We start from the raw sequence: 16166 nt of genomic DNA on the forward strand, positions 1-16166 counted from the left end.
TATTCTTCAGCAATATAGACACACAGATGACCCAACATGGAAAAAAATACGTTGTAAAAGTCAGTCAGTTGTGGGGAAATGTGCAGACAGGATTTTATTTGGACTTGTTATAAATAAGCAAGATTGTATTGACAATCTAGAGAGCCTCTGAAGTGTAACTACCCTTTCAGCATTTCAGAAGACCATGTAAGCTTAGTAACTACTTCATGTTCATTTTTAAATTTTTGTAGAACATTGAAAAAGGTAAAAACAGTAAACGTATCTTTCTATTCAAAAAGGAGGGAAAAAAACTGGACAACTGTGCTTCACTCCTTAGACAGGCTTGGGGTTGGGATGCCTTCGGGAAGGGAAAGGTGAGCAACGAAGCCCAAAATGTAGACTAAGAAGAGCCAACACGTGAATGGAGACGCCAGAGGGAACAACCTAAGAAAAGTCTGTGATGTGCCATCATTATGATCAGCAGAAGCACAAGTTAATGGAAGCCTTTTATTGAAGGATGACAATCTACATAGACTAATTTATTATCTCGATGAGTAAACTTCAAAATTTAAGAATGTGACTATAGAGAAAAGAGTCTTCCAACATTAGAATAATGTGGCCTATTAGCATACTGCGAGCTATCGCCAACTTTTAATGCATAAATATATTGTAGCCTTTTTGTAGAAAATTAACTAGATGGCAGTGACTACATAGTCGGGTCTCCATGAAACACATTTTGAGGAAGTCCATTTGCCAATACATAGAGGAGACACAACACCAACTCGTAGGAAAAATGGTTGGTGGAGTAGTTCAATCACTACAATATAGGGAATAAATAAAATAAAGTTGACGTTTTCAAGAGCACTGTATGAAGGTGGAAAACATCAAGAAAGAATACCCAAAATCCTCAAAAGGCTCAAAATGGCTGTAAAATCACACTGAATATTTTTAATTATCATTATTTTCTCGTTTTTGACTTTTTATTCAAAGCAGCATCACATCTCTTTTTTCTTTCTTTTATGAGTTTATGTAATTGTTATCTTAAAGCAATCATTTCTTACCTTTGACTCTTGAACTTTCTTGATTTTTTTCCTGCTGGAAATAAAACAGAAAATAGGTCAAAATATGTAAGTAAATATGTGATCAACAGTTTCATATAAAGTTTCACTATAGAAGGATCAAAATGATTTTTGTACATATTCCCAGGAACATGATTCTCACCTTTAAAAATATGTACGTATAATTTTTTTGAGAGAGCATTTTGCTCTGTTGCCTAGACTGGAGTGCAATGACATGAACATGGTTCACTGAAGCCTTGACCTCCCAGGCTGGAGTGATCCTCCCACTGCAGCCTCCTAGGTAGCTGGGACTACAGACACATATCATTATTCTAGGCTAATTTCTTTTTTATTTTTTGTAGAGACGAGGCTTCCTTATTTTGCCCAGGGTGGTCTTGAACTCCTAGGCTCAAGCAATCCTCCTGCCTCAGCCTTTCAAAGTGCTTAGAGGGGTGAGCCCCTATACCCCATCTTACGTAAAATATTTTATTGGAGAAGTAATAACTCTTGGTGGGCATACAGTTCTCTAAGAAATCACTAAATTGCATGAATATGGATTTATAAATAAATAAGCAAATGGTTAATGAATAATAAATAATCATGCTTCTCAAATGCCTTAGGCCATTCCACTTAATCCTAACAGATATTAAATAATACCTTCAGAATTTGCTTTCAATGGCTCTACATTAATCATAAATTGTTGGTGAAGGAATAAGTTTAGGCACAAACATAGGGGAGAATTTTACTAAGAAAACACAAAAGACTTTTCAACTGTCTTTGCTTTAGTTTAACTTAGAATTGGACCCCATCTCACTTCTTTAAGGCTAAAGTTGACAACAATTCTATTATTTATTCAAAAGCTGCTCCAGTCAAACTTGTCTTTCAGTTTGACATTCTCCTTATTAGTTACCAAGCAACCCCAAAAGAATTAGCTTGCTTTCAACTTTTAAAGTGGATATTGTGCACTAACTTCTCAATTAATATGCAAACACAGTTTACTCTGTCTAAAAGTTTCAGGGTCTCACACTGAAAATAACTTTGAAATATGTTTCTAAGAAAAAAATGACAATGACATATAAACTGAACTGCAGAACTGTATGAATGCCAATACATTTTGGCAAAAGAGTAAGAAAATATAAAGATCTGATTTTGTTGCAAACATTAATCCAAGATTTAGAATTTGAGAATAAAATGCATAATGACAAATGTGTATTTGTTGAATCAGCTAACCTAGTGATATAATTCTGTTAGGCTTTAAAACTTGGTGTTTTAATTCTCTCATCCGAACTCACCCAACCTCTGTGTTTGAATTCTATTTAGCTCTTTATTGTTTAATTTAGAGTATCTGTTGGTCACTTAAACTAAAATTTAAATGTGCATTACTTGTATTAAAAATACTAATATAATTAGTTTTTATAATTATGTAACTAGCAGGCTTAAGTTTTCCGAAAGAACATTTGTTTTATTATTATTATTATTATTATTATTATTATTATTATTATTATTATACTTTAAGTTCTAGGGTACATGTGCATAACGTGCAGGTTTGTTACATATGTATACTTGTGCCATGTTGGTGTGCTGTACCCATCAACTCGTCAGCACCCATCAACTCGTCATTTACATCAGGTATAACTCACAATGCAATCTCTCCCCCCTCCCCCCTCCCCATGATAGGCCCCAGTGTGTGATGTTCCCCTTCCCGAATCCAAGTGATCTCATTGTTCAGTTCCCACCTATGAGTGAGAACATGCGGTGTTTGGTTTTCTGTTCTTGTGATAGTTTGCTAAGAATGATGGTTTCCAGCTGCATCCATGTCTCTACAAAGGACACAAACTCATCCTTTTTTATGGCTGCATAGTATTCCATGGTGTATATGTGCCACATTTCTTAATCCAGTCTGTCACTGATGGACATTTGGGTTGATTCCAAGTCTTTGCTATTGTGAATAGTGTCGCAATAAATATACGTGTGCATGTGTCTTTATAGCAGCATGATTTATAATCCTTTGGGTATATCCCCAGTAATGGGATGGCTGGGTCATATGGTACATCTAGTTCTAGATCTTTGAGGAATCGCCATACTGTTTTCCATAATGGTTGAACTAGTTTACAATCCCACCAACAGTGTAAAAGTGTTCCTATTTCTCCACATCCTCTCCAGCACCTGTTGTTTCCTGACTTTTTAATGATCGCCATTCTAACTGATGTGAGATGGTATCTCATTGTGGTTTTGATTTGCGTTTCTCTGATGGCCAGTGATAATGAGCATTTTTTCATGTGTCTGTTGGCTGTATGAATGTCTTCTTTTGAGAAATGTCTGTTCATATCCTTTGCCCACTTTTTGATGGGGTTGTTTGTTTTTTTCTTGTAAATTTATTTGAGTTCTTTGTAGGTTCTGGATATTAGCCCTTTGTCAGATGAGTAGATTGCAAAAATTTTCTCCCATTGTGTAGGCTGCCTGTTCACTCTGATGGTAGTTTCTTTTGCTGTGCAGAAGCTCTTTAGTTTAATTAGATCCCATTTGTCAATTTTGGCTTTTGCTGCTGTTGCTTTTGGTGTTTTAGACATGAAGTCTTTGCCCGTGCCTATGTCCTGAATGGTACTACCTAAGTTTTCCTCTAGGATTTTTATGGTATTAGGTCTAACATTTAAGTCTCTAATCCATCTTGAATTAATTTTCGTATAAGGAGTAAGGAAAGGATCCAGTTTCAGCTTTCTACTTATGGCTAGCCAATTTTCCCAGCACCATTTATTAAATAGGGAATCCTTTCCCCATTTCTTGTTTCTCTCAGGTTTGTCAAAGATCAGATGGCTGTAGATGTGTGGTATTATTTCTGAGGACTCTGTTCTGTTCCATTGGTCTATATCTCTGTTTTGGTACCAGTACCATGCTGTTTTGGTTACTGTAGCCTTGTAGTATAGTTTGAAGTCAGGTAGCGTGATGCCTCCAGCTTTGTTCTTTTGACTTAGGATTGTCTTGGAGATGCGGGCTCTTTTTTGGTTCCATATGAACTTTAAAGCAGTTTTTTCCAATTCTGTGAAGAAACTCATTGGTAGCTTGATGGGGATGGCATTGAATCTATAAATAACCTTGGGCAGTATGGCCATTTTCACGATATTGATTCTTCCTATCCATGAGCATGGTATGTTCTTCCATTTGTTTGTGTCCTCTTTGATTTCACTGAGCAGTGGTTTGTAGTTCTCCTTGAAGAGGTCCTTTACATCCCTTGTAAGTTGGATTCCTAGGTATTTTATTCTCTTTGAAGCAATTGTGAATGGAAGTTCATTCCTGATTTGGCTCTCTGTTTGTCTGTTACTGGTGTATAAGAATGCTTGTGATTTTTGCACATTAATTTTGTATCCTGAGACTTTGCTGAAGTTGCTTATCAGCTTAAGGAGATTTTGGGCTGAGACAATGGGGTTTTCTAAATATACAATCATGTCATCTGCAAACAGGGACAATTTGACTTCTTCTTTTCCTAACTGAAGACCCTTGATTTCTTTCTCTTGCCTAATTGCCCTAGCCAGAACTTCCAACATTATGTTGAATAGGAGTGGTGAGAGAGGGCATCCCTGTCTTGTGCCAGTTTTCAAAGGGAATTTTTCCAGTTTTTGCCCATTCAGTATGATATTGGCTGTGGGTTTGTCATAAATAGCTCTTATTATTTTGAGGTACGTTCCATCAATACTGAATTTATTGAGCGTTTTTAGCATGATGGGCTGTTGAATTTTGTCAAAAGCCTTTTCTGCATCTATTGAGATAATCATGTAGTTTTTGTCATTGGTTCTGTTTATATGCTGGATTATGTTTATTGATTTGCAAATGTTGTACCAGCCTTGCATCCCAGGGATGAAGCCCACTTGATCATGGTGGATAAGCTTTTTGATGTGCTCCTGAATCCGGTTTGCCAGTATTTTATTGAGGATTTTTGCATCGATGTTCATCAGGGATATTGGTCTAAAATTCTCTTTTTTTGTTGTGTCTCTGCCAGGCTTTGGTATCAGGATGATGTTGGCCTCATAAAATGAGTTAGGGAGGATTCCCTCTTTTTCTATTGATTGGAATAGTTTCAGAAGGAATGGTACCAGCTCCTCCTTGTACCTCTGGTAGAATTCAGCTGTGAATCCATCTGGTCCTGGACTTTTTTTGGTTGATAGGCTATTAATTATTGCCTCAATTTCAGAGCCTGCTATTGGTCTATTCAGGGATTCAACTTCTTCCTGGTTTAGTCTTGGAAGAGTGTAAGTGTCCAGGAAATTATCCATTTCTTCTAGATTTTCTAGTTTATTTGTGTAGAGGTGTTTATAGTATTCTCTGATGGTAGTTCGTATTTCTGCGGAGTCGGTGGTGATATCCCCTTTATCTTTTTTTATTGTGTCTGTTTGATTCTTCTCTCTTTTCTTCTTTATTAGTCTTGCTAGTGGTCTGTCAATTTTGTTGATCTTTTCAAAAAACCAACTCCTGGACTCATTGATATTTTGGAGGGTTTTTTGTGTCTCTATCTCCTTCAGTTCTGCTCTGTTCTTAGTTATTTCTTGCCTTCTGCTAGCTTTCAAATGCGTTTGCTCTTGCTTCTCTAGTTCTTTTAATTGCGATGTTAGAGTGTCAATTTTAGATCTTTCCTGCTTTCTCTTGTGGGCATTTAGTGCTATAAATTTCCCTCTACACACTGCTTTAAATGTGTCCCAGAGATTCTGGTGTTGTATCTTTGTTCTCATTGGTTTCAAAGAACATCTTTATTTCTGCCTTCATTTCATTATGTACCCAGTAGTCATTCAGGAGCAGGTTGTTCAGTTTCCATGTAGTTGAGCAGTTTTGATTGAGTTTCTTAGTCCTGAGTTCTAGTTTGATTGCACTGTGGTCTGAGAGACAGTTTGTTATAATTTCTGTTCTTGTACATTTGCTGAGGAGTGCTTTACTTCCAATTATGTGGTCAATTTTGGAATAAGTGTGATGTGGTGCTGAGAAGAATGTATATTCTGTTGATTTGGGGTGGAGAGTTCTATAGATGTCTATTAGGTCTGCTTGCTGCAGAGATGAGTTCAATTCCTGGATATCCTTGTTAACTTTCTGTCTCGTTGATCTGTCTAATGTTGACAGTGGAGTGTTGAAGTCTCCCATTATTATTGTATGGGAGTCTAAGTCTCTTTGTAAGTCTCTAAGGACTTGCTTTATGAATCTGGGTGCTCCTGTATTGGGTGCATATATATTTAGGAGAGTTAGCTCTTCCAGTTGAATTGATCCCTTTACCATTATGTAATGGCCTTCTTTGTCTCTTTTGATCTTTGATGGTTTAAAGTCTATTTTATCAGAGACTAGTATTGTAACCCCTGCTTTTTTTTGTTCTCCATTTGCTTGGTAAATCTTCCTCCATCCCTTTATTTTGAGCCTATGTATGTCTCTGCATGTGAGATGGGTCTCCTGAATACAGCAGACTGATGGGTCTTGACTCTTTATCCAGTTTGCCAGTCTGTGTCTTTTAATTGGAGCATTTAGTCCATTTACATTTAAGGTTAATATTGTTATGTGTGAACTTGATCCTGCCATTATGATACTAGCTGGTTATTTTGCTTGTTAGTTGATGCAGTTTCTTCCTAGCCTCGATGGTCTTTACATTTTGGCTTGTTTATGCAATGACTGGTACCGGTTGTTCCTTTCCATATTTAGTGCTTCCTTCAGGGTCTCTTGTAAGGCAGGCCTAGTGGTGACAAAATCTCTAAGCATTTGCTTATCTGTAAAGGATTTTATTTCTCCTTCACTTATGAAACTTAGTTTGGCTGGATATGAAATTCTGGGTTGAAAATTCTTTCTTTAAGAATGTTGAATATTGGCCCCCACTCTCTTCTGGCTTATAGAGTTTCTGCCGAGAGATCTGCTGTTAGTCTGATGGGCTTCCCTTTGTGGGTAACCCGACCTTTCTCTCTGGCTGCCCTTAAGATTTTTTCCTTCATTTCAACTTTGGTGAATCTGGCAATTATGTGTCTTGGAGTTGCTCTTCTCGAGGAGTATCTTTGTGGCGTTCTCTGTATTTCCTGGATTTGAATGTTGGCCTGCCCTACTAGGTTGGGGAAGTTCTCCTGGATGATATCCTGAAGAGTGTTTTCCAACTTGGTTCCATTTTCCCCCTCAATTTCAGGCACCCCAATCAGATGTAGATTTGGTCTTTTTACATAATCCCATACTTCTTGCAGGCTTTGTTCATTTCTTTTTCTTCTTTTTCGAAAGAACATTTGTTAATGAGAATCTCTGTCTCCCTCCCTCTCCTCTATTAACATTCATTCAGTCAGTCAGTCAGTCAGTCATTTATTCATTCATTATTTCACCAAATATGTATGGATCACTTTTTATGTGCCAGACACTATTCCTGGTGATAAGACTATACGGGATGAACAAAATAAAAAAAATTTGTGTCTTCATGGAGCAGACTGTATACATTTTATTCAGAAAAGACATGCTACAGAAGGTGACAGTGTTGGAGTAGAGTGACTGCAATTATACACATAGCCACAGGGATAAATTCATTTTTGAATAAAATTCTGAATGAGGTGAACATGATCCGAGCATATATATATGAAAACCAGGTCCTAGGGGAGAAAAAAATTTCTAATGTCCTCAGTCACATGCAAGAGTTCTTAGCACTGTCAAAAATATTAAGGAGACCACTGTGTGTGGACTGGATTGAAGGAAGGAAATTTAGTAGGAAATACAATCTGGGTGGTAATAGGAGCCAGACAGACAAGCACTTGGGGCATTTGGTAGGACTTTGGTTTTTACTCTGACATAGCTGAGAAAACATAAACATTTCTTCTCAGGGGGTAACATTATCTGGATTACATTTAAATAGAATCATTTTGGCTGTCTATTGAGAATAGGTTGAAAGGGCAAGGGCAAAGTCAGGGAGGCCATTAAAGAAAGTATTGCAGTAATCCAGGTCGGCTATGACAAAAACATGGAACAATGTAGTAGGAGTGTATTTGGAATACCTACTTAGAGCAAGGTTTGCTTATAGATTAAAATTTTGCTGTGAGAAAGCCAACAAGGATGACTCCAAGGGTCTGAGCTGCTAGAAGCATAGAAATACGTACTTATTCCTTCTTCACCTGTCTTGCAGCACTGCCACACTCTCTGAGATTTGCTTCTAGTTCCCTGCCTACCCCTATTGAGTCTCCTTTACTGCTTCCTCTTTTCCTAAGCACTAGCATCCTAGGCATTGAGGTCTTATCTTTTTTCCGTATAGCTCATTCTTTTAGCAGTCTTATCTAATCTCCTAGCCTTAAGTTTGGTTCCACTGCTAAGGATTTATACATCTAAACCAACCTCCCCATTGAACATCAGACTCATATATTCAACTGTCTTTTTACATCCCTACTTGGATTTCCAATAACATGGCCTATCTATAATGTTTCAAACTGAATTTCTGATCTTTCCTTACTTCCTTGACCATCTTTTTCATCTTAGTTTCAGGTAACTCCATTCTTCTAGCTGTGCATATCCTTAGTGTCACCCTGTGTTACTCTGTCTCTTAAGAGATAATAAACCTCAAATTTTCATTAGTATGATTTTTAAACATATCAACTTTGAAATTAATTTGACTATAATTCCACTGATTCAAAGTAGGTAGATAAAACTCATAGGACATATTTCAACCAGATACATAAAGTTTGAAGCCACTAGCATAGTATAAATTATCACTCTATAAATTAGAACATAGAGTAGAGCTCACTGATCTATAACAGTATTGTAAAACGTATAAGAAAAATATAGTCGAATTAGCCAACAAAAGAGGATGGAAGCATTTAAAAAAGGAGAAAAATCAAGAGATCAAGGAATTATGAAATCCCAAAGAACATATTATTTAGAAGGAAATTTTCAATAGCATAGAATTATTCTGAGAAGTCAAGTACAATTATGTCTAAGAAAATGCCCATTCATCATATTGACATAGATAGAATCACTGACTTTAGATAAAGCATTTTTTGGTGCTCATATGGGATTAAAAGTCCAATTCAAGTTATCTAAGGAAGGAGAAGAGGGTGACTGAGATATGTACAAAGTGGGAAAAATTACATGATGGAAACACGACTAGGAATAAAAAGCCTGTTATGGTGTGTAGCTGGAAACTAAAGTCCATAGAGGTAATAGGTTTGTTGTTTATTGACTTTTTGCTTTATTTTGTTTAGTTTTGTAACACTACATGATTATTTATATCACTGAGATTTGAGAATATATAAACGATGGAAGATACATAGGAGAAAATGAGAGGATTAGGATAAAAAGAAGAGAGAGCATGACTGATTGTATAAGGTTATTGAAAGGGTGGATGTGATAGAATATATATAATTGGGGACAAAAATTAAGTAGAAAGACCAGTCTCTGTAATAGAACAGATGGGAACAGGAAGGCTTAGTCATAGATGCAGGAGGTGTCTAGGTTTGATATGATGAATTAAACATGTTCGATCTCTGATGATTTATTTTCTTTATGTAATAGAAGGAAAGGTGGTTGGCTAATTCTGGAAGTTTAGTGTTTTGTCTGAAATTTGAGAAGATAGAGAAGATTTTAAGTGCATTGCTTTTTGCAAGAGTAGGTGAGAAGAATCACACATATAGGTTAGTATGATTGAGCCAATCCTAGTTGAGTTTTGTCATCATAAATTTGTAACAATCTTAGGCTTAGTTTACCTATAGTGGAATAGGCATTTTATTGATATTATATTGCATTGTATTTGTTTTCTAAAATCAAGTTCTCAACTATACAGTTTTATATAATTATAAATTACCAAAGCAAATCTGCCTAAATATTCTATAAACAAGAAATATTTAAGAAGCATGAATTTGGAGAAGGGAAACTAGTAATTAATTAGTGGACTGGAACAAATGACAATAGATTTGCAAAGTGAGAAGGACACTTAGGGGTAAACTCCTGCAGTACTGTCGAAGTTGTATAAACCCCTTTCACTAGAGACTTATTTAGGATTTGCAAATAGTAACTGTTCCAATTTGCTTCTACTACTTTAATGTTACCTTATTTACAATGGCAATATAGATTTTCCACAATTTTATTTTACAAACTATAACTTCATGTTCAAAATATGTACTTTAAATGAAGAAACATTATAAAGAAAATTGTGATTATTTAATTGTGTGAGAACTCATGAGTGATCAGAAACATTAGTTATTCTGTCCACACAATTCATTTGAAAAACATTCTTACGTTAGGAAGACTTAGGTCTTGTCCATAATAGCAGAATGTTTATATTTCTAGTTATAACTTAATTTTAACATTCTTTCAAAATATTTTCTAATAAAGTAAATTTGACTTAAAATAAGAAATATATTTGGTTATGTGTCAAAGCTAAATAATAGCAAACTATTTATGTTTTACATTTTACTATGCTATTTCTTGGAAGAATTCCAAAGGGCTGTGTATTAATTACATCAGCATACTTCATGAAATCCAGTCCAGTAATGTAAGATGGCTAAAAGCTCTAGCAGACAGTATGATAAAGATTAGCAAAGACAACCTGGGAAGAAGTATGGCTTTACAATAAATATAAGAATCAACAATATGGTATCTTAAATATTTTTAAACAGAAATAAAGTAAATGCAATGTAACTAAACCAATGTAAAATTAAGTCAAATTGGGATACACAGTAGTTGTACAAATGAGCTATAAGTGGTTCTAAAGCATCTAAACAAACTGGGGTTTAGCAAACCACACCAAAACACCATGTTGCTAGTCTTTTAACTGGGCCAAATATTACCACACTAGGAGATATTAAGGATATTTCTTATCCAGTATCTGGATTTATGACATAAAGATTATTAACATTTGATGATGGCTATATTATAACATGAAAATGGATTTCTCCTGATGAAACACTAAGAATACCTGGCTATAATATCTTCAAACATAATTTACCTGTTTCATTCCTTCTTACTGAGAAGCAAATGCTCTCTGGAAAGTGAAGAAATCATCTAAATGCTAAATGTTAAGCGCGTCATCTCCACTGTAACAGCATTGAGGTGATAAACGTTAGACTATCAATGAATTGTCCTCCCTTTCCAGATTATAAGCTTAAATTATTTGAAGGGAGAGCCACACACATAATACCCTTGAGTACTCTTTTATAATGTATATACATATGATGTTACATGAATGAGACTAGTCATGTGCATTCTGGTCAATACCAAGAATACTATAGACTTCCTTTCACATGGAGGGACCTAAGAGCGAAGCACATGCAGACAGAATTGAGTCGGTCCCCTAAAGAGTGAAACTAACGCTCTCTGACTCTGAGAGAGTATACATAGTCCTTTTCACTATACATAAAAATAACTTGTTTATATAAAAAAGGAAGCAGAAGATATCAAGGAGATATAAGGCAAGGTTCTTTTCCCTTTTAACATGGGAGTAATGAGGGAAAAAAATCTAGTTTGCTATTGTTTTTCCTTATCCCCATGTGACTTGTTTGCATTTGGTCATTAATAAAAAACGTATAGTCAGACTATGTTATTCTAGATAATTAACAGAATAAACATGACTATTTTAAAAAACAAGTCAAAATTAAAAGGAAAATCTCTGTGAAGATTTCTTCCATCTCACTGCAGCAATATTGGAAAGTTATTTTCTTTTTAAGAAATTTCCTGTTACGCAAACATAGCATTTCCTTTAGTTGAATAGGTGGCATAAGTTGAGAAACTATGAAGTCCAAGAGAAAAAATGCACTACATATTTATGATTTTTCTTTGACTAATATGTACAATAAAGCACATTCAAGCTGTATTTAGCTTGACTATATGCTGAAAATAAGTTAATTTCTCTCATGGGATTTGAGAAAAGTCCAATATATGGAAGACTTTTACTGGTATATCGAATGAAGCCCAAAATAAATCAATAAACGTAAAATTTACAAATTAGCAAAAGACAGAAATAAATTCTGCAGTAGTCAAAAGTGATGTATTCTAGCTAAAGTAATCTTTCTATCAATCCATATTATCCATAGTTCTTCCTACATTAAACTGATGATATAATTCACCAAGTGTCCTTATGTATATATACTTCAGTGCTCAGGTGTGAGTGGGTGATTTTAAATTCATGAATAATTGTCAATAGATCCTAACACTGAAAATAGTCAATGGATAAAAATAAGTATATAAAAATATAAATTTTGTGGGAAATATACATATGAGTAAACCTTACTAATTTTAGCAGGCTGCCTAGTTGAATTTCCTTCTCAGAACTCTTCCCTTCTCTCTGATTGTAATTATTACTTCCCAGACAAATGCTACCAATTCAAAATAGTTTTAAAAGTGATAATTTGCAGCAGAGACCCACATTCATCATATATTTGTTCTCATGTGCTACATGGGAGAAGATAAAATATTTAGGTGTTTTAAAAGATATTATTAGATCTACTAAGTAATATGGATTGTAAATTCTTGGAAGTTGAGAATAGGAGAATGTCTCATAGATCTAGTCTCCAAAAATCCCACAACAAATTTATTCTGTGCTATCCTGACACATGAATACTCATGAACATGTGAGCTTCCCTCTCCAAAGTCATTTACATACACATACATATAGGTACACACACACATGCATACATTTTATCAAAACTATCTACTTTGGTGGTGGCAATTAAATTATAAAAATGCCAGGAAAATGGAGGGGAGACGGTTGGCATAGAAAAAAAATGCCTGAAAAATAGAGATATTGTCACTCATAATCCACTATATCAAGTATACTCAAATTTGGAGTCATACCTATATTATCAGTAAACTATAAAGCTAATTCTCAGTTCTATTTTATTTAATCAAAATCTTATCATCTTTTATTTAAAATGCTTTTTCTTAGAATTTGAATCATGTCCCTGATCCAGTCTTAACCTCCTCAACAAGGCCTTCCCTGAACATTCTATCTAAATCAGCGCCTCCATTATTATTTATCTTAACTGGTTTTTTTTTTCATTTTTCACAAAAGTCACTACTTCTAAGAATAATGTATGCTTGTCCATTGTCTGTTCCTCCCACTGGATTGTATCTTCCATGAGGAAAGGTATTCTGCAGTCTCAACTGGCATATCCTCAATGTGTTAGAGGAAATGCCAGTCGACACTTTTCCAACAGAGTCTTCAAACTCCAGAATTCAATAGTCAGAGGGAGGGATAGGCAGAGACACACACAAATATATGCCATAAAATGTGATATTCAATAGTGGAATTATGTATCAAATCTAGATAATACAGTCCAGAGAGGAATGTATTCTTTCTTAGCTTGGGCAGCTGAAGGTGAGCTGTGAGAAGGCCGGGAACTAAAGAATTTACAAAGAAAGATGAGATGGTTAAAAAAAAAAAAAAAAAAAAAATGTAGTTTATCTCCACAGCAAAGTGAAAAAGCACATTCTATCTAGAGGACATAGCATAGACAAAGTTATAGATTCAAAAGAGTGTGTGATAAGACTGCAAAAGAGCAAGTATTGTTGTTGCAGTAGTGCAGAGTTGGAACAGTTAAAGTACTAAACAAGGTTGGGCAAGGAGTATGTTTCAAGGATTCATGGAGAAATGAAAGTAATTTTCTTATGTTGGTAAGAAATGTCATTAGATTTATTAGTAGCCCAATGAATATATATTTAAATACAACCTGGAAAAGTTATAGAATGTCAGTCAACAGTCAACCAACTTCTCCTTTGGTTTAATATTTTGATGTAAAGGTATTCATTCCAATGCTAACATTGTAGTTGCTTCTTATTGTATATTTATATTGTATTTGCTGTGTTTATGTAATTTTCAGTAAGAAAATCTAGAGAGAACTTGTGATTGGGTTGAGATATTCTCAGTATTGCCCCAAATTATAAAGAACGTAAACAAGATAACAACATGCACTTGACAAAAAAAAAATCAAACTAGGACAGAATTTACCACTAGAATTTAAAAAAAAAATTGTATTGTTATTTTATTGCATACATATTCTGATATTATATACTACATTTAGAAGTTATATGAAGCAGGCCGGGCTTGGTGGCTCATGCCTGTAATCCCAGCACTGTGGGAGGCCGAGGAGGACGCATCACCTGAAGTCAAGAATTCAAGACCAGCCTGACCAACATGGAGAAACCTCATCTCTACTAAAAGTACAAAATTAGCCTGGTTTGGTGGCGCATGCCTGTAATCCCAGCTACTCAGGAGACGGAGCCAGGAGAGTCACCTGAACCCAGGACACGGAGGTTGTGGTTAGCTGAGATTGCGCCATTGCACTCCAGCTTGAGCAACAAGAGTGAAACTCCATCTCAAAAAAAAAAAAAAAAAAAAAAAAAGATGTTATATGAAGCAAATTCATGTGTGTCTAAATTGAAAATAATAGGAAAATATATTTCCCATTATGGGAAATATTACTCATAGTTTAGACATATTTGTAAACATGAGAAAGTTTATTGTTGTTGTTGTTTGCTTGTTTTTCACCAAGATCATGTATGTTCAAGTCCAATGGATATGACATATACACTTAATCACATCAATACACGTGGTGTCAAATAAAGTCTTTAAGAATTTTCCCAGTGTCATAATGGACATCTTCGATTCATGGACTCATGAAAGACATAAACACACTGACTTTCACACAGTGAGAAGCATGGGCTGGGTTAAGGAATTGCAGCCATTTAGGGCAGAAAATATAGCATGGATAAGGGATGGATCAGGTAGTGAGATATGTTAGAAAATAATACATAGTCTCATATTAAGCATAATAGATAACTGAAATAGTGAAAAGGGCAATTATATAATATACTTGTACAAACCTCCCCATGGTACCCACACATCTAGGCACTCCTCTCCATAATAAATTAGAAACTTATTTACTTCTCGATGTATGCTAATTTGAGGATTTGAAAAATACTATGGAAAAGAAAATGTTCTTTTATCTAATGTGTGATAGAAGATTTTAAAAGTTATGTACATCCTTCTTACAACATCATTGTTTTGTACTACTAAGCTTTGAGATGAACTATTGGGGAAATCTAAAATTAATATACAATCATACCCCAAACATATTGCCGGTTCAGTTCCAGACCACTGCCATGAAGTAAATATTGCAGTAAAGTGAGTCACCTGAGTTTTGCAGTTTCCCAGTGCATGTTATGTTTACACTGTACTGTAGTCTATTAAGTGCGTAGGAGCATTATGTGTAAAAATCAATGCCCATACTTTAATCAAAAGTATTTTACTGCTAAAAAATGCTAATGATCATATCAGCCTTCAGTGAGTCACAATTTTTTGCTGTTGGTGGGTCTTGCTTCAGTGTTGATAGCTGTCAACTGATCAGAGTGGTGGTTGTTGAAGGTTAGGGTGGATGTGGTAATTTCTTAAAATTAAAAAAAATGAAGTTTGCTGCATTAATTCTTTCTTTCATGAAAGATTTCTCTGTAGCATGTAATGCATTTCATGGATTTTATCTAGAGTAGAACTTCTTTCAAAATTAGAGTCAATTCTCTGAAAGCCTGCCACTGCTTTGTCAACTAAGTTTATGTAATATTCTAAACCCTTTGTTGTCATTTCAACAACGTTGACAGCATCTTCACAAGGAGTAGATTCCATTTCAAGCAATCACTTTCTTTGCTCATTCATAGAAGCAACTCTTTATCTATTCAAATTTTACTGTAAGATTGTGGCAATTTAGTCACATTTTCAAGCTTCACTTCTAGTTCTAGTTCTTTTGCTATTTCCACAACATCTGCAGTTACTTCCTTCAGTGAAGGGTGGAATCATGGGAAGTAATCTATGAGGCTGCAATCACCTTCTCCAAAACTCCTGTTAAAGTTGATATTTTGACCTCCTTCCATGAATCATGAATGTTCTTAATGAGATCTGGAATGGTGAATCCTTTCCAGAAGGTTTTAAATTTACTTCGCCCAGAGCCAGATCCATCAGAGGAATCACTGTCTATGACAGCTAAAGTTTTACAAAATATATTTCTTAGATAATAAGAACGGAATGTCAAAATTATTTCTTGCTTTATGTGCTACAGAATGAATGTTTTGTTAGCAAGCATGAAAGCACATTAGTGTCCTTATAAATCTACATCAGCCCTTATGGGATGACCAGGTACATTGTGAAAGAGGAGTAATATTTGA

General features: G+C 35.1%; 1 protein-coding gene across 1 annotated transcript in view; it reads right to left on the reverse strand.

Moving 5' to 3' along the window:
* FSTL5 (follistatin like 5) overlaps positions 1-16166 on the reverse strand; it is an 810882-nt gene that overhangs the window by 669149 nt on the left and 125567 nt on the right. The window contains exon 3 of the mRNA XM_015139434.3: positions 1041-1074. Within this exon, the coding sequence (XP_014994920.3) occupies positions 1041-1074 (34 nt within the window). The remainder of the gene's footprint in view (positions 1-1040; positions 1075-16166) is intronic.

This window comes from Macaca mulatta, chromosome 5 (genome assembly GCF_049350105.2).
Source record: "Macaca mulatta isolate MMU2019108-1 chromosome 5, T2T-MMU8v2.0, whole genome shotgun sequence".
In the NCBI taxonomy this organism is placed as follows: domain Eukaryota; kingdom Metazoa; phylum Chordata; class Mammalia; order Primates; family Cercopithecidae; genus Macaca; species Macaca mulatta.